At 38.5% G+C, this 20,128-nt stretch overlaps 1 protein-coding gene across 3 annotated transcripts in view; it reads right to left on the bottom strand.

The window, feature by feature from the left end:
* LOC126163018 (probable multidrug resistance-associated protein lethal(2)03659) overlaps window positions 1-20,128 on the bottom strand; it is a 262,484-nt gene that overhangs the window by 8,338 nt on the left and 234,018 nt on the right. For all 3 annotated transcript variants that reach the window (XM_049919887.1, XM_049919885.1, XM_049919888.1), the window contains 8 exons: window positions 17,184-17,334; window positions 15,012-15,118; window positions 14,804-14,927; window positions 14,401-14,571; window positions 10,753-10,880; window positions 9,236-9,481; window positions 6,875-7,047; window positions 5,461-5,590 (listed from right to left, as the gene is read on the bottom strand). In XM_049919887.1, coding sequence (XP_049775844.1) covers window positions 5,461-5,590; window positions 6,875-7,047; window positions 9,236-9,481; window positions 10,753-10,880; window positions 14,401-14,571; window positions 14,804-14,927; window positions 15,012-15,118; window positions 17,184-17,334 — 1,230 coding nt within the window. The remainder of the gene's footprint in view (window positions 1-5,460; window positions 5,591-6,874; window positions 7,048-9,235; window positions 9,482-10,752; window positions 10,881-14,400; window positions 14,572-14,803; window positions 14,928-15,011; window positions 15,119-17,183; window positions 17,335-20,128) is intronic.

The raw sequence follows: 20,128 nt of genomic DNA, 5'->3' as shown, positions 1-20,128 counted from the left end.
TAGAAAAACGGTTTGCATATCTGCTGAGGAGAAAATCATGGTGGAACGACAGTGGGAGTTCAGCAGCTTCAGCATACACACTCTCAACCAGGCTGGTGTAAAAGGCGCCGTGGCCGAACGGATGCCATGATGGTGGATAGTGTTGAGACGGCGTAAGAGGGGGTGGATGTGCAGATGCATAAACAAAGCACCCGTAGTCAAGTTTCGAACGGAAAAGGGACCGGTACAAGTGGGAAGAGGGTGGTGGTTCGATCAGCAGCCCAGGAAGTACCATTGAGGACACGTAGGAGATTGAGGGACGACATACAGCGGGCTGCCGTCGTTTCCTATTGAGCATGAGCCCCAGAAATTTTGTAGTTTCAACAAACGGAAGGGCAACAGGCCCAAGATGTAGAAATGGTGGGAGAAACCATTTGCGTCGCCAGTAGTTATAAAGACTGTTTTGTCGGGGGAAAAGCAAAAGCCATTGTCGATGCTCCAGGAGTAGAGATGATCAAGACAGCATTGAAGACACCGCTCAGTGAGACAGGTCCATAGAGAACTGCAATAGATGGCAAAATCATCTACAAAAAGAGCCGGAGATGCCCAGCAGGAGACAGGCCATTACAGGGTTAATGGTGATAGCAAAGAGGATGCTGCTCAAGACAGAACCCTGGGGCACACTTTTCCTGGATAAAGGTGTCCGACAAGGCAAAATCCACACACACCTTGAAAACTCTGCCTTGTAAAAATGCCCGAAGGAAACAGGGCAGGCGCCCACGGAAGCACCATGTGCAAAGAGTACCAGTTGTCCAACAGGTGTTATAGGCCGCCTCCAAATCTAACAACACTGCCACAGTCTGAGATTTCTGCAGAAAACCATTCACGACATGGGTGGACAAAGTAACGAGATGGTCAACTGCAGAACACCATGCTGTAAATCCAAGCAGTGCATTCGTCAGTAAATGTTGAGACTCTAGCCACCACACCAGTCAGGTGTGAATCAAATGTTCCATCACCTTGCATATGCAGCTGATAGAGAGATGGGGCGGTAGCTAGATGGAAGGTTTTTGTCCTTGCCGGGCTTAGGTATGGGTACAATGATGGCTTCAAACCAGCGTCCGGGAAATGTGCCCTCTGCCCAGATGCAGTTGTGTATGTTAAGCAGGAAATGATTGCCCGCAAGAGAATGTGCTGCAACTCTGTATGTGGATGGCGTCTGGTCCTGGGGCAGAGGATTGGGATGAATTGAGGGCATCATCAAGGTACCTCATAGTGAAGGTGGCATTATAGCACTCTCAATTCAGAGAAGACAAAGGTATTGCCTGAGCCGCCTCCACGCGTTTCCGATGGAGGAAGGCAGGGTGATAATGCAAAGAGCTCGAAACTTCCACAAAACGGTGACCCTAGGTGTTGGAGGTCCACACAATAACATCGTCTGCTACTGTCAGGCTGGAAATTGGGGAATGGATCTTGGTCCCAGAGAGCTGTCGGAGGCTGCCCCACACGACAGAGGAAGGTGGAATTGGTAAAAGAACTAGTGAGTGAAAGCCAGCTAGCTCGTTTGCTATCCCAAAGGACGCGACAACACTTTGCACCCAACTGTTTATAATGGATGCAGTTTGCCATCGTAAGATGGTGGTTAAAAATACAGAGATAGCAAATCTCCATGTACGAATTGCATTGCGGAATGCCTCAGTCCACCAAGGGACTAAAACACTACGTGATCATGAGGAAGTGCGAGGAATGGAATATTCTGCAGTAGCAAGGATAACGTTGGTGACATAGTCCACCAGGTCATCAAAACCATGGAAATCTCGTTCTTCGAAGGTCGCCAGGGAGGAGTAAAGCTGCCAGTCAGCCTCACTAAGCTGCCATTTGCACCTGCACCAAGGTGGGATAGGAGTCAATAAACAGATAGCACACAAGAAATGGTCACTTGAGTAGGTACCAGAAAGAATGGACCACTCAAGACGATGGGCAAGCTGGGCAGTGCAAAAGGATAGGTCCAAATTGGAACAGATGTGCGAGGAGTCTGAAACGAAAGTGGGTGCTCCAGTGTTAAGGCAGAAGAGATTGAGTTGGTTAAGAAGGTCGCAGGGAGGGCAACTCTGACATGTCCTGGGAAAACCCCAGAGGGGATGATGTGCATTAAAGTCGCATAGTAGCAAAAACAGGGGAGGTAGCTGCCCAATAAGCTGAAGGAAGTCTGCCCTGGTGACACTGAAGGACAGAAGGACATAAATGGTACCGAAGGAGAAAGTCAGGCAGGGAAGGAAAAGACTCATCCCTTATGAGCAGCATGACACCCCCACGAGATGGAATGCCGACCTCACGAGACGGAATGCCGACCTCTGGGGGAAGGTCAAAACGAATTGGTAAGTATTGTAAAAGCTCAAAGTAATCGTGAGGGCGCAATTTCTTTTCCTGAAGGCAGAGTCCAAGTGGATGCTGCGATGCTAAAGCAGCCATAAATCGTCTTTGTGGAACCAAAGGCTCCGAAATTTCCATTCGAGGACAGTCATGAGAAGGAAGAGATGGAGGGCTGTCAACTCAGCAGCCACCAAGTGACAGGTGGTGTAGAGTCGCTACTACCGGGCACAGCAGCAGGAGGATCCTGCTCCATGGGGCCCACAGAAGCATTTGCTTGCTTGTGTGATCGGCCTGTGGGGAGCAACACTGAAAACAGTTGGTGGTGCGCACCGGCAATACAGAGGCTGGCCAGGCTAAGGTAGCATGTGACGACACCGTCTGACAGGATCGTCGAGTTGGTGAAGGAGAAGACCATTTGCCTACTTCAAGTGTTTCCGGTTACATCTCCACCTACATGGATACTCTGCAAATCACATTTAAGTGCCTGGCAGAGGGTTCATCAAACCACCTTCACAATTCTCTATTATTCCAATCTCGTACAGCGCATGGAAAGAACAAACACTTACATCTCGTATAGCACGCAGGAAGAATGAACACCTATATCTTTCTGTACGAGCTCTAATTTCCCTTATTTTATCATGGTGATCATTCCTCCGTATGTAGGTTGGTGTCAACAAAATATTTTCGCATTCGGAGGATAAAGTTGGTGATTGGAACTTCGTGAGGAGATTCCATCGCAATGAAACACGCTTTTCTTTTAAAGATTTCCAGCCCAAATCCTTTACCATATCTGTGACACTCTCTCCCATATTTCGCGATAATACAAAACATGCTGCCTTTCTTTGAACTTTTTCAACGTACTCCGTCAGTCCTATCTGGTAAGGATCCCACACCGTGCAGAAGTATTCTAAAAGAGGACCGACAAGCATAGTGTAGGCAGTCATAAGAAGTAGAGGCATATGATATTTTGTCAAGGTGACAAAAGCCCAGTGAAGTAATCTATGTCCTAAAAATGAAGCCCTACTACAATTCTGAGGCACGGATCAATGAAGCAGGCTTTGAGGAAACTGAGTAGACACTTGACAAACGTGAAGCTGTGACTGAAGAGGCTACCTTTGATACTTATCATACTGAAGAGGATGTGACAATATGACCAAAACACAAGCGTCCACCAGTGCTGCCATAAAGAGGACTACAGGCGAGATCTATATGCAGCTGCTACAGTCGGTTCCAATTAGAAGTCCTGAAATAGCAGGTGGCTTTTTCACCAGGAGAGGAAGTAATATCAAACTGTGAAGTTTGCAATGTGGCGTAGCTATCAGCATCACTGGCTGGTATGCTCCTGGTCGCCAGTTCAAACCCAACCACTTGTGTACATTTGTTATTCAGTATTAATAATTTCTGAAAGGTTCTCTAAATGTATCATGCCTGTATATTTTAAAATTTTTGATTTTATAAACAGTAGTACTCTCCAATCAGGCGCACAGTTCTATTCTGTTCCCTGTACACTGAAGATTGTAATGAATATGCTTTCAGTGCTAAGTGCTGTACTTCACTGATGACCCTGCTTTTGGGTCTAGACTTTAGTGTGGTAACAACATGACAATATCAATAAGAGGTAATTATGGAGTATTACTAAGAGGTAATTATGGAGTATTACTAAGAGGTAATTATGGAGTATTACTAAGAGGTAATTATGGAGTATTACTAAGAGGTAATTATGGAGTATTACTAAGAGGTAATTATGGAGTATTACTAAGAGGTAATTATGGAGTATTACTAAGAGGTAATTATGGAGTATTACTAAGAGGTAATTATGGAGTATTACTAAGAGGTAATTATGGAGTATCAATCAGAGGTAATTATGGAGTATCAATCAGAGGTAATTATGGAGTATCAATCAGAGGTAATTATGGAGTATCAATCAGAGGTAATTATGGAGTATCAATCAGAGGTAATTATGGAGTATCAATCAGAGGTAATTATGGAGTATCAATCAGAGGTAATTATGGAGTATCAATCAGAGGTAATTATGGAGTATCAATCAGAGGTAATTATGGAGTATCAATCAGAGGTAATTATGGAGTATCAATCAGAGGTAATTATGGAGTATCAATCAGAGGTAATTATGGAGTATCAATCAGAGGTAATTATGGAGTATCAATCAGAGGTAATTATGGAGTATCAATCAGAGGTAATTATGGAGTATCAATCAGAGGTAATCATGGAATATCAATCAGAGGTAATCATGGAATATCAATCAGAGGTAATCATGGAATATCAATCAGAGGTAATCATGGAATATCAATCAGAGGTAATCATGGAATATCAATCAGAGGTAATTATGGAATATCAATCAGAGGTAATTATGGAATATCAATCAGAGGTAATTATGGAATATCAATCAGAGGTAATTATGGAATATCAATCAGAGGTAATTATGGAATATCAATCAGAGGTAATTATGGAATATCAATCAGAGGTAATTATGGAATATCAATCAGAGGTAATTATGGAATATCAATCAGAGGTAATTATGGAATATCAATCAGAGGTAATTATGGAATATCAATCAGAGGTAATTATGGACTTTAAGGACAGTTAAAAGTGTGCAATACATCGTGAGGTCATGGTAAGTCAGTTTAGTATGATACTTAAAACCGAAGTTAACATTTTTTAAAGGCTCTGACAATGTCTCGTTAACAAAAGGAACCACTCTAGCAAAGCAGTCTCCAAAATTTATTTAACAACTACATTAGACGCATTCTACCAGCACTCACAAGCATCTCAGTACCAGCATATTTCAAGATCAAGTTAAAGACTATGAAACACTTTCATGTCCTTGTCTGCCAGTAACCATACGTTTAGTGCAAATGTCTTTGTACATCACCCATATTTTACATTTCTCCTAATGCAAAAAGCCTTGGTTCCGAAAGCAACAGGCTGCTTGTCCAGAAGAAACCTGTTTTATGTCTTTTCTTTATTACCCATGTCCCTGAGTTACTTATTATTCAATGCATTGAAGCTGAAGCTGTTGCATTGACTCCTCAAAATTTTTTGTTACAGCAGAAAATTCATTTAACAGTATGCGAGTAAATGCATGCTTACCTTGAGATTGCCACCATCCATAACTAGGACCTTATCACTATCCATAATGGTGTGTAGTCGATGAGCAATTGTAAGAACAGTGCAATCACTAAACCTCTGACGAACTGTCTGTTGGATGAGTGCATCAGTCCTGCAATAGAAATCAATTGTTAGAATTGAGGGGGAGAGTTTTTTCCTTCTTGGGCCTGTGTCACACCATGGTCATGCACAAACATATTGAATTCAAGTGAATAAGTGTTACTTTATTCTCCATGAGTCAATCTTTGTGAACCAAAAATTAACTTGTGAATCAGTAGCATATGACTATTAAGGAAGCAGTTGAGGTTAAATTATCTAGTGACCTTGTAAACAGAGATGGATGTTTCTGCTTAAATTCTGCATGGAATCCTGCTCCCTCCCTGGTCAAACAGAGGGACAGAGTTAGTGCTACTTCGCCTGCTGATTATTAGTGTTCACTATCAATAACTTCTGATACTTGTCCTCTTTGGCTGTGTAGTGGCACTTTTTTTGCATTTTATTTTCTGCATATGCTTTGCGTACCGAGATTTTAAATTTCCTTGCACAAAGCTGCTTCATTGCTTTTGTGCCCTGAATGTGACAGTCGAAATATTGGTGGTTGTCAAAGACATCATCTGAGTGCATTCCTGATGCCTGCATTCCTGCAAGTTATTTGAACTACTTATACACCAGGAGAAACCAGGTGTCACAACGTACTAATTTTTATACCAAACAAAATGTATATAGTAGACTTGCAAAATGTAGCAATGCCTGATGCATACAACACAGGTGTATGACACCACAGTAAAACTGTGGTGGGAGATGCTAGTGTAACACAATGTACTACGAACCCCAGAAGCAATATAACGAATTTTATAGTACAAAACATAACATTTTTGCCAAGATGTTAGCGCAAATGATGTTGGTGGACAGTTCTTGACTACGTAACATTAAACTATTAGGAAGGAATATTTTTAAACACCTTAAACTGAATTAGTTTGCAGTTGGTTTGCTCTTATTCCTAAGACTTACAAGGCTGCAAACTGAAACACCATTAAATACTATAGCCAACCAAAGTTCTCGTTAGAAAGTAACCTTCACTTAAGCAGTTGCATGCATCACAAAATGACAAATTAATAGGCAAGCACTTTTCTATAAAGGTCACAATTCACGAAGAAGTTAAAAATTTGGAACACTGGCAACAATGGCTATACTATATCAAGAACTTACTATCCTTGTTTTTTGTATTAAAATAAAAAGCAAAAGCTGCATTCTTTACAGACTTATGAAATACAATTTTGCATTCACTGTACATCTGTATAAATGACAAAGTTTAATTACCACAGATTACACAGTGTTAATTACATAATACAGAACACAATCCATTATAATCTTTGGAACTTTAAAAATAACTTACACAGGATCCACATTAGCTGTAGCTTCATCAAGAACAAGTATTTTATTTTTGCGAATAACTGCTCTGGCTAAGCATATCAGCTGCCTCTGTCCAACACTGAAGTTTGATCCAGCCTCAGTTATTAGATAATTAAGGCCTGCTGGTGTTTCATTCACTACATCTTTCAGCTCTACCTGAAAAAATGAAAAATATAATATGGGGGCAAAAAAGAAAAAGAACTATTAACTCTGATTATGTTAGATAATGTACCCTTGTAAAGTGAAGTGCAAAATTGTGTATGAAGTAAATCACATAATTCTAACCAAAGAATTTACCCATTGTAAGTTAATAAAAGCAGAGCACTACACTGCTTGACTAGTCAAGATGGAAACTACAGAGATTATGTCGTCAACCTCAGGGATTTTTCTAACACCACATTGCCTTACTAGGCATGGTCCTATTGGAAAAGGTACAACATTGCCTTCTTTCTACCTTTGAAATGACTTATCCAGCCAGTTACTAGGCAACCCACAGTTTAACATAGACTCCAAACCATGATGAAACTTGGTATTTTTCACATTAAGGAATTACTGCCAGTGGTGCAAGAAGCATTAAGTGAAGCGGTAAGTGTCAAGTGACGAAAATTCTTATGACCATCAGCGCATCAAATCCTAAACCTTTGCTTTGAGCAACAGTTTGGTTTCAGGAGAATTGCTCAACTGTTAATGTGATTTACACGTTAACTCAAGATATTTTACAAGTACCAAATAAAAAGATAGCACCGGTTGGTACTTTAAGTGGCCTATCTAAGGCATTAGAATATGCAAGTTACAAAATCCCTTTAAATAAACTGATTTTAGTGAACTAAGGGCACGTCCAACCAGTAGATGATATTATCCAACCAAAAGAATTCAAAAAGTTGTAATTAGTAATTTATTCAGTCTATGTAGACAGGGGAGATTCTTCTGATCAGGGAGAAATCAGCTGTGGGGTTCTGCAATGCTCAATCGTATGTGTAAGTAACTGCACCAGTAGTAATGTAATACATGATATGGAAATAACTTCGATGGAAACATCAAAGAATTTAGTGACCCTATTATTGAGATTATGAATTGGAGAAGCAAGTTTTAGAAATGTTAAAAACAACTTAGCACACTCACATTTGCACTTTGAATCGCTGCAAATCTTGGGGAGAGAGAAATCCCTAACGAATTTAGACAACATGGTTTGGAGATTTGACAAGTGATTTATTATAAATTATCAATTAAAAACGTGAAGACCACAATAACCATTTCCTTAAAAACAAAGAAAGTTTTCAATGCTCAAAAATGTGCTGTAAAAATAATGTGTTGCGTTCACTCGTGATCATCTTGTAGACATTTGTTTAAAGGGTTAGGCACTCTGACTACTGCTTCACAGCATATGTATTCCCTTATGAAGTTTGCTGCAAATAACCCACTGCAGTTGAAAATCAACAACAATACACACAATGCCAGAAGAAAAAATACATTAATTATGCCACATAAACACTGTATTTACAAAAAGAGGTACCCAATGTTGCCAAAATTTTTGATCACTTGCCCAATAATGTGTCTAAAGAAGAGCAAAGTTAAATTTGAAAACAAACTGAAGAAGTTTGTCCCAACAACTGCTTTTATTCCATAGAAGACCTTCTATTCCTGTAACAAGTACAATTTGGTGGGCAGGAATTACTGATTAACATTTGTATAAAAAATAAATAAAATATCACTCGTAAATAATCAGAATGTACCTGTACTTACTTAAAATGGTGAAATTAGAATGAGAAATTACTAGTTATACAACAATACAAATAAACATACAAATAATTCATGGAACATGAAACTAACCGATCACCTATCCAGTTAATTGCTGACAACAGACTGATACCATGTCTAGCATCTTTAATATTCTTCCTTCCACTTTTCATCTAAAACCATTAATGTACAACACGTTCAACTCATCATATTCCATTCATATACAACACATTATTTGCCAGTAAGTTCCATAGATTGAAATTTTTCCAACACTGAAAATCATATTACAGAATGGATTTCACATCTGCTTATATTTCAAGAAGAAGAAGAAATCAGCGTGTCTTTCACACTATTCGAGCATAAGCACACTGACTATTTCCCACGCAGCATAAATTTTGGTGACTTTCAGGTGAACCTCATACTCACTTTTTTTTGTTTCACAATCAGCTGTCCAGACACATACCACTCTCAAGTTATGCTTCTGTAGATTAATAAGTCAATTTCCTAGAAATACAAAGTTTTTTCTCCACACACGTTTCCTCATTATCGAAACATTGTAACTCTGATCTTAAATGAACTTCATCCATCAAATCGCATGAATACTTACTGCTTCCAGTGCAAGCCACAATTCAGAATCTGGGAACTCATCAAATGGATCCAGGTTCTTACGAAGAGATCCAGAAAAGAGCACTGGCTCTTGAGGAATTATCGATATCTTAGGACGGAAGTCGTGCAGGCCTATAGTGTTTGTATCTATGTTATCTATTAAAATTTCTCCTTCAATGTTTGCTAGTCTGAAGAGTGCAGCCATGAGAGATGATTTGCCTGCTCCTGTTCGACCAACTATGCCAACCTGAAAACAAAAATTTGTGAGAACAACACGCATGATGTAAATGGAAATGAAACTTTGCATATCCACTTTAAACAGTGTAACAGCCATCCAGAGCTAAGGCACTTTTCCACAAAAAGTTAGATGAAAGTACTTTAGTAGAATATTTCTCAGTTGCTATATAACAACACAAGTGTGTCCTCATCAGAAACTGTATGTGGCTTAGAAACACAATTAACAACATACATCATCTGCAAAACTAAGAGTGAACAGCTTTCTCTTGTGCAGTTTTCCTTATCATGCAACTGCAATGAATTCCATTTCTTTCTTCTTTCTGTGGTATGGCCTAACTACATCCTGATTCTTGCAATATGTGCATTCTCTTGTGTGGTATTATGAGTTTCTTCTTTGTTGCCTCAAAGAATGTGGCACTCTGCAGTCCCCAACCATTTTCCTGTTTGCCTCTTAATTCATTACTTATTACTTCTCCTCAACCTAATTTTATATATAAACATGCAAACTATTCTGCAGTTTCAGGAAAGTGCAAAGTTCCTGTTCACTTCATTTTTTAATTTTTTCTATCTCAGTGCCCAATATCTATTTTCCCATTAAAATAACAATTTGACATCCATTCATCCCACTGGGCACTAAACACTTCCATCATCGGAAGAGGGTGATGAATTCCTTTTCAAAAATTCCATAGTGATGGCAACTAAAACTTAGTACGGTACTTCTCACAAATTAAGGATTTAAAATGGAATACATTTCACCTAAGAATGTACGATCACTTATATTTCTGATAAAGTCCACAGAAAAATAAGACTATCTTCAGTTTTCTCAGAAATCTGATTTTTTAGGAAACAAATGCACAGTTGCTGACCCGTCGCTTTCTTTCCACAGATCCTGTTAAGGCAATGAGACAATTCCCCTACATGTGTTAAATGCAATGGTAAGGCCTGTAGGCATGAAGTATGAAGATAACTTATCTAAATTAATAAGAAAATTCTCATAAATAATAGAAATTTGTAACTGCCTTACAATTTATTTTTCTCCTGTTTGCTTTACATTAGTTTAAGCCACTGCAGGCAACAAAAGGTTAGCATCTCCACTATGTGAATATTTATGAGGAGCAAGGTTCAGTTACCTAAATTCCATTTTCTGTTTATAAATCTTAATTATTACATTTTTCCTTGAAGGTTAAACTGAGGTACCTGCCCTTGCTGATGCTCTTCTAATGCAGACATATTCATCCAATAGAACATAATAGCATGATCAGAGTATGTTATATTACTAACCTTTTCTCGTGGCATTACAGTAAAATTTAAATTTTTCAGCACAGGTGGTTCATTTTCATTATACTTCAGGAAAACATGTTTAAATTTTATCTGTCCTGCTGATGGCCAGTTGGGTGGTGGTTTTTTACCTGTAACACGGAAGAGAAGGTATTTACTACTATTAAGACATAAATTTGTTTACTCTAAGTTTTCCTTCACATATAATACAACCCCCCGATGCATTACTCACATAGGAATCATAAGGATAAGATTAGGGTAATCACTGCGCACTCAGAGGCACTCAAATAATCACTCTTCCCAAGCTCCATATGTGAATTGAACAGGAAGAACCTAATAAGTACAATGGGATGTACCCTCCCCCATGCATATCTCAGTGGTTTACAGAATGTAGATGTAGATGGTCCACAAAAGAAAGTCATCACCACTGTATCTGACATATGCACTTCTGACAGTATGCTCACTTTTTGACACTGTGTGTATATGTAGATTACTATTCATAATATAGGCAATTCATCTATTACCTCATCTCACAGCAACCCTTGACAACAGAATTAGGCCAAAATCAGACTACTGAGAGTAAATATTAACCTACATTTTTATACATTTAGAGCAAGCTGCCAGTCATCACATGAACTATAAATTTTGTCTAATTAATCTTCTATCATCCTACAGTCAACTTTGAAATCTTCCTATACACTACAGCATCAACAACAAACAACAACAACATTACTGCCTGCCAGATCACTTATGTATACAGAAATAACAGCAGGCGTATTAAATTTCCCTGGGACCCTCCTGAGGATACCCTTATCTCTGATGAACACTCACAATCAAGGACAACATACTGGGTTCTTTGGGTCCCTCAGATATTTTGTAACCTATTCCATATGCTCATACCTTCATTAATCATCTGTAGTGGGGCCGTATGTCTATGGATGAAGGGCAAGAGGCAGAAGGCAGAGTTCTGGATTTTGGGAAAGCATTAGTTTGCCATGAATTATACAAGGTAGGGGCAAGATGAGTTGTGCATGAGCAATGCTTCCTAAAACCATGATGATGCATGGGCATAAGCTTCTCAGTATCAAAATTGATCGTGTGTTCAAGGTTTCTGCTTTAAACAATTATTAGTGATATTCATATGTAATTTTGCAGGTCCATTCTTTTACCCTTCTTATATACGTAAGATACTTGCACTTCAGAGTGCACAGCACAAGGTAAACCCACATACCACAAACCAGCTCGTTTCCTGCAGCATGCCACTTCAGCATTTCTCCACCTACACATCAGAATATCAAAGGCAACAAGCCAGTTCCCCTTGCCACTAATTGTGAAAGCCGTTGGTGTTTCATTTCACTGGGGCAATGCGCATACCCACATGATTGCTTGGCTAGAAGGAAAACTGAGGGATTGCAACTTTTTACTTTTCACCCACTGCTTTCCAACTATCTCCACATCTAAAGAAATTAGTTAATGGTAAACATTTTAAGTCCAATGAAGTGTTCAAGGTAAAGGTAATGGACAATGTTACAAGCACTCTACAACCAGGATTCAAGGATGCAATCTACTGAATGGAAATATATTGGACAAGGTACAGTGACCTAAAAGGAGTTTACCTAAAATTTAGTTCAACCTAAAGAATTATTTTGCTGGTTTTCCAATTAACTTTGTTTTTACGTCTGAGCTCGAGTCAGTGCTTTTGATTCCATTCTCACCTGATTACAATTTAGTGACTAGTTTGCAAGTTTGTCCAAAAAAGAAGGCAACTTTTCAAATTGTGCAGGCAACTTACATTTGATTATTGATCTTTTTTATTTGTTATGTTGGTACACATGTCCTGAACATATGTCCACTGTTTCAAGTATACAGCATACTTTGTTTGCTTTTGACAGATAGAAAGGTTAGATGTGTTTTAGTGCGTTCGACAGTTTTAGATTATTATAAAAAATGGACCAACGAATTAGCATAAAATTGTGTGTGGAAAGTGGAATTAAGTTATCTAAAACACTTGACATGTTGACAGTGTCATACGTCGGCTATCAGTAAAAAAAAAAAAAAAAAAAAAAAATTAAAAAAATGTTTCCACGATGGCCGAAAAGATGCTAATGACAAACCTCACTCTGGATGCCCCAGCACATCAACAACCTATGATAACATCAAAGCTGTGAAGAAAATTGTTTGGAAAATTGTCTAATTACCATAAAAGAAGTTGCTGAGGATGTTGGCATATCGGTCAGCCCATGTCATGGATTTTTTTCGATGTTTTGGGCATGAGGTGTGTCAGCGAAGTTTGTTCCCAAACTCGTCAATTTTGATCAGAAGAACTGTCGCATGAGCATCACTCAGGGGCTGTGGAATGACATCAAAGATGATCCTGCTTTGCTCAAAAGGGTCATAACTGGTGACGAAACATGTTTTTATGGTTATGACGTCGAAACCAAAGCCCAATTGTCCCAATGGAAGCAACCCGGAGAGCCAAGACCGAAAAAAGCACACCTAGTCCAATCAAATGTCAAAGTTATACTCAATTACCGTGACATAGTGCATCACGAATTTTTGTCTCAAGGTCATACAGTCCATAAGGAGTATTACCTCAACGTTCTGCACTGTTTGCGAAAAGCAATATGCAAAAAACATTGAACTGCAGAAAAACAATTCATGGCTTTTGCATCACAACAATGCACCTACTCATTCATCGTTGCTTGCGAGAGATTTTTTGGCCAGGAACATGACAATCATGCCTCAACCACCATTTTCACCGTATTTGGTCCCCTGTGACTTTTTCCTGTTCCCAAAACTGAACAGACCTATGAAAGGACGAAAATTTTCAACAATTGAGGAAATAAAAAATGCATCGCTGGAAGTACTCACAGCTGCACCATTAAGTGTTTATGAGAAGTGCTTTGAGGATTGGAAGAAGAGTTGGCACAAGTGTATTGTATCTGAGGGGAATTACTTTGAAGAGGCCAACATGAATGTTGATGAGTAAAGAAATATTTTTCTTAAAACTATGAAGTCACAATTTTTTAATACATCTTCTACACAACTAATAATCTTACAGTAATTTTACTTAAACAGTGTAATGGCAACAGTTAAAGTGATTTGCAATCCGAAATTGTAACCAATTCAGTTTGTTTATTCTAAATTTCACTGTTTCTTATTTTTATCTTCGTTGTCAAAATTTCTTTCGATCGTTAATGCGCAAAAGTAGTCACATGACAGCGAGTCAGTTCTAATTGTATCTGTGCTTGTCCAAATATTCACTGTTCTTTGGAATAGATGCCTTTCCTAAACAACAGGGAATATTAGGTGCATGTGTCATAAAAATCTTAAGTGGAAATGTAGGTGTGGCATATCAGCTATCTTGGATGGCTCTCAGGACCAGCATTTCACAAAGAATACTAGGTATGCAGTAGAGTTCCTGTTAAGTACGAAAGTTAGTAGCGAGGTACTGGCAGATGTACAGCTGTGAGAACAGGCTGTGTGTCATACCCAGATATACCAGTCTGATAGCATTGTCTGCAAAAGGCAAGGTTCTTGGTTTGAGTCTTAGTCCACCCCACAGTTTCAACCTGCTGGAAAGTTTTAAGAACAGTATACAGTCTGCTGCTGAATGAAATATTAATTTCAGGAACAAATAACAAAACTTACCATCAGATGATTCTAGTGATGGTTCAGGCTTTAAATCGGCAAATTCTAGGACACGCTCTACACCAGTCATCTGGTTTATAAGTTCAGCTGATTGACGGATACCCCACTGGAACATGCCCATCAAATTGAGAGACTGTGTGATTGCCAAACCCACGCTCCCTCCAAACACATCTGCAAGAGAGTTTAACATCTTGTCAAATTTGAGCAACTTAAAAAAACACATGTAATTTACATCTGCACATAAAAAGCTTAACTTTAAGTTAAGTAGATGCTGTAACAATTAATATGGTCATATCCTCTATGATCTGAGGTGGAGGTTGTCCACAAATAATATTGTTTCAGAAGAATTTCAACACAGCATATCTTGTGAGGTGATAAGTCGACAACATTCTTACTGACTTACCTTGTCCCAGAATTAGAAAGCTGTAAGCAACAACAGCAAGATAAGCAACACAAACCAAATCCAACCATAGACCAAATGCTCTACTGATAGCCATAAATACGTAGAAAGCAGAAGAATTTATATCCTGTAAAAAAATACACAGGCACTTAATGAAAATGCAATATTTGTTGCAGTAACTGAATGGCATGGGATAGCTGGATATACAAACCTGAGTACGATCAAATTCTGTTTCGAGCATTTGCTGTGCACGAAATGCACGTATAGTGGATAGACCTTGCAGTGATGCATTGGTATGAGAAAAAACTGGACTGCGAGCTGGAAAATAAAAATAATAATTAAAAATTGATCATCATGAAATGTACTTTTTTCCAACAGTGACTTTCAGATCAGTTTTCGTGATTGTTTTACACACACACACACACACACACACACACACACACACACACACACACACACACACACACACACACACACACACACACCCTTTCCAAGCAGCAGCACTGTAAGACAAGAATTTCTGAGGAAGATAATTAAAACTATTTTCATCCTGAGAATGATATTACAAAGGAATAAATGTACAGATTCAGTTTTGGTTTTTCAAGATGTTCCATGCATGATTCACATCTCTGTTGGAAAACCCCTGAAATGCTGATAGGTCCATATTTAAATGGCTAAGCTAGTTCCCTTCTTTTTCTGCTGCTTTGCATATGGATTCCAAATACATAAATACATTAAAAGATACTGTTGTTGGTGTCACATCTATATTTATAGGGGGTGGGGGGGGACCTCCAAGCATCTGCAGTGCAGTTGGATACGCATCTGATTCAGTCATTCTGTGAGGTGGACATACCATTGGCAACACAACCAACTAACAAACAAACAAACAAACAAGGAAACAAGGAACCAAATACACTGTTAGACTTTTGGCTCTTTTTAAACTTTCAGCAAACAATTATTTCTGTTGAAAAGCAGCAATATTTTCTCACCAGTGAATAGGATGCTTCTCGTATTTAAGGCCTTTCTCAAAATTATTTTCCTTTCCTTGCCAATTCAATAATTACAAAATTTACAAAATATTGATTTTGGCCTTTCAGTGACATTCATTGCAGTGCAACTAGTACTTCACAATGCTACAGACAGAACTGACAACACACTTAGCATAGACATCGAACCAAAAATTAACCAATATATTGTCGTTACAACTCACCTAATCCCTATACATACTCTACCGACAATTATTTATTTTGCATAATGTCAGGACGCGAAACCCACTGCTCAGTGTAATATTTGTCAGTAAATTATCGGATTATACTTCAAAGACGTTGAGAAGATTTTGAAAACTTTCTAGTGTTAACCTGCATGTGGAGATCTTTTTTACCACCATAATCCATATCAGAAGAGCTGTATAACAAAGAGGAAATAGACAGCATGGAAGGCGAGTGTAAAACCTATGCGACTGCAATACAGTCTGCATTTAAACAGTAACTCACGAGAAATATTTGTGTGTTACTTTTCATGTATTTCATTTCGCATATGATTGTGAGAAGTATCCCTACAGTAGAAATAACCTTGGTTTGTAGTATTACAGGAGCTAATTTACATTCTTCGATTGAAAACTCGGGAAAAACCATAGCCGATCATGGTCTACAGTCAGCTGTGTGACGAATGCATTTCGCGCGCAATGCTCTAGCCAAACACAAATCAGCATCAGTCACGTCACCAAAGATACAGCGTTGCCAATTCCGCAACATGGACAGGTCAGTTAGCATTGTAGCGTCGCCTGCAACATCTGTTGACCGACGGGAAAACTATTTTTATGGTTGCCTGTTCTGCCGTAAGGATGGTCAATCTGTTTCTTACGTGATCTGGGGTAATAGTAGTAGTTGTAGTAGTAGTAGTAGTAGTAGTAGTAGTAGTAACGATAAAACACAGTGGTGGTGGTTGTGAGCCAGGAAAAGGGGCCTGCAAGACCAGCCAGTATCTGGGGTATATTTTCCTGGCTGTATTTGAAGATGAAATCAATATTTGTGAAATATACATGTGAAGACCTCACCATAGAAGGTGTAAAACAAGGCTCACTGGCAATGAGTTTAGCCTCTCGCAGAGAGAATATTTGACACACACTCAGTTCCCTGTCAACAATGTTATCACACGTGTGTTACTTACACTTTATTACCTAACACGGACATAGTATGTTAATTGCATTTTACTGGCATTCTACATGTTCCTCCAAAACATTCATTGAAAGAGTGGTAATCTCATTGTTGACATGTTTACACACTGTGTGTGGCAAATACAATTTCTTACATAATTTGAAAAACAAAATTATACAGAATAGCTGCAACTACTTTGGAAAAGTAATATTTGCATGTTTACTCACTTATTGATTCTAGACGCTTCAGGCTGCGTGATGCACTGAGGAATATTGTCCGAATCAACCAGAAGACACCAGCCAGCACTATAGTTGGTATCAGTGTCCAGTAATTAACAACAGCTACTATGATGATTGTTCCTACAAGTGTGAGGATTATCTGGAAAAGCAGAAGTAATCTTTAGTACGCAGCATATCGTTTACCAGACTACCTGCATTACACATCTACTTGAACACAGAACGATACTGCTATTATTTTGCCAGTTTATCAGGCTTGATGCACAGGAATTAAAAAATATTAACACTTTCACCCTGAATACCTTTGTTTCAAATGATGTTGGCTGTTTCCATTTGGAAGTGTCAGCAGGTGTAATCCCATATTACACCACTTGAGTACTACCTAAATCACGGCATACCCTGAAATGACTTCAAGAAACTAATGATAACCTAATCCATTGTGAACAGGAAGATTTCAATCTCACTTCTCCCACGTACAAGTCTCTGTGACATCCCAATTCATGTAAGGTATTCGTAAAGCTGACTGATCACTTCTGTTCATTTTAGCAGATGTAGTAAGAGAAACTACACACAGGCTAACTAACTATTATGTTTGACTTGTGTCTTCACATATGATAGTATCACATCAAAGGTAAAAGAAGGCAACATGTATAACCAGTCCAGAAGAGTGATATATCAGCCTCACTACCATTGAATATGCCTTGTTTAGGATTTGTGAAAAAATTATGTATTACTTGTTGCATCAAACAAAACCCAAGCCAATCTCTTAAGAAATGATTGTATTTCTATTGTAGAATCACCAAATTTATTGCTTGCTTGGGATAAGGGCATTAATTCAATCTGTCAAAGATATTGAATGACAAAATGCCTTCAGTGCCAATTTCAACACTGTAATCTTCATCTTCAGTTAGAACAGTGCAGTGGCTTTTACATAGAGGAGAACTTCTGTAGTTTCCTTTAATTCCTCATCAGCATCCAAAGAGTTCCACAACTATAAACAGTTGAGCCTAATTTGTTTCAGCCTCATACAAGACCATACTCAAATGGCAGTAAACATGTTCAGTAAGATTAACAACTGTCATTTTCTGAACTGAAAATGTGCTTTAAAATTAGGCCAAATCCACTGACATCCTAATTAAAAAACTTACAACTGGAGTAGTAGTTATTGCTATGGCTCAGTCTGGTGATCAAACATAGTAATCTAAAAATTTAAACACTACAGTTGCGAACCACTTTTTGGATTACAGATAGTGAAACACCATTCAACTTGTCAGTCTCAGATTCTATTATTAGTAAAATTAATTACCATAGCTGCATTATAGCAAGTTGTTACAGATACTTATTTAGAATTTACCTTAGTGGGAAAAGAACTATATCTGCATCATTACGCTGTGATTCACAAGTGCCTGGCAGAGGGTTTACGGAACTACTTTCAAGCTATTTGTCTACAGTTCCACTCTAACAGTGCATGCGAGAAACCAACACTTTAATCTTTCTATGCTCTGATATCTTCTTGTTATCATTTTTCCCTATGTACATTGGCACCAAAAAAAATGTTCATAGCCTGAGGAGAAAGTTTATTACTAAAATTTCATGAGAAGCTCCTCTCACAGTGAAGGAGGTCTTCATTTTTAAGATTGCCACCCCAATTCATGAATCATAGCCATGGCGCACTCTACCCTGTTCTGCATTAGTACAAAATGAGCTACACTTCCTTTCACTTTTTAATGTCCACCATCAACCCTATCTGAAGCGGACTCTGTGCTGTGCAGCATTATTCCATAAGAGGACAGACAAGCACAGTGCAGGCAACCTCTCTAGTAGTCTTGTTGCATTTTGAAGTATACTGCCAGTAAATTTCCATCTTTGGTTCACTTTTCCCCCCCACATGATCTTTGTTGCCATTCCATTTTAAGTCATTCATAATTATAATCCCCTAGTGTTCAGTTGAATTTTAGATTTGTGCGATTTGGTGTGTAACCAACATTTAATAGATTCCTTTAGGTACTCTATGTGGATGACTTTACTTCCAATTGCCAATTTTTGCACCATATACCTACCTTGTCTAAATCATTTTGCAATTGGTTTGGTCATCTGATGACTTTACAAAATGATAAATGATGGCATCACCTGACAACAATAAAAAACAGCTGCTCAGACTTAAGTCAGTCATTTATGGATCAGGAAAAACAGAGGGCCTCTATCACTTCCTTGGGGACTATCAAATATTACATGTATTTATTCAATGACTCTCGATCAATTATTACAGACTTTTCCAACAAAAAAATCATGAATCCCGCCACAGAACTGAGATGACACTCCACAGTCACACAGTCTGGTTTTAAGTCTCTTGTGAGGAATTGTGTCAAGTCTTCTGGACATCTGAAGACATGGAATAAATTTGACATATAGCACTCATTACTTCACAAGAATAAGAGCTAGTTGCATTTCACAAGAATTTTATTTTCTGAATCTATATTAGCTATTTGTCAACACATCCTTTTCTTTGAGGTAATTCATACTGTTCGAACACTGTATATGTTACAAGATCCTACTGTAAAGTGAGTGAGTGAGTGTGTGTGTGTGTGTGTGTGTGTGTGTGTGTGTGTGTGTGTGTGTGTGTGTGTGTGTGTGTTTTTTTTAGCTGATCACTCCTTCCTTGGATATTATTGTTACCTGTGCAACTTGCCAGACTTTACGTGCAAATCTTTCTTTGATGACCAGCTGCATATAATTACTAAGTATGGAGCTATTTTATCAGCATACTCTGAAAGCGACCGAACTGGTATACAACCTGGATTGGAGGCCTTGCCTTTATGAAGTAATTTAAGCTTGTTTGCTACACCAAGGCTATCTACTACTAAGATAGTCATGTTGGCAGTTGTTCCTTATTCAAGTGCTGGAATATTTTCTCCCTCTTCTTTGCTGAAGAACTT

The sequence above is a fragment of the Schistocerca cancellata genome, chromosome 2, assembly GCF_023864275.1.
Source record: "Schistocerca cancellata isolate TAMUIC-IGC-003103 chromosome 2, iqSchCanc2.1, whole genome shotgun sequence".
Taxonomy (NCBI): Eukaryota; Metazoa; Arthropoda; class Insecta; order Orthoptera; family Acrididae; genus Schistocerca; species Schistocerca cancellata.
This window is presented reverse-complemented; position numbering and strand designations above follow the sequence as displayed.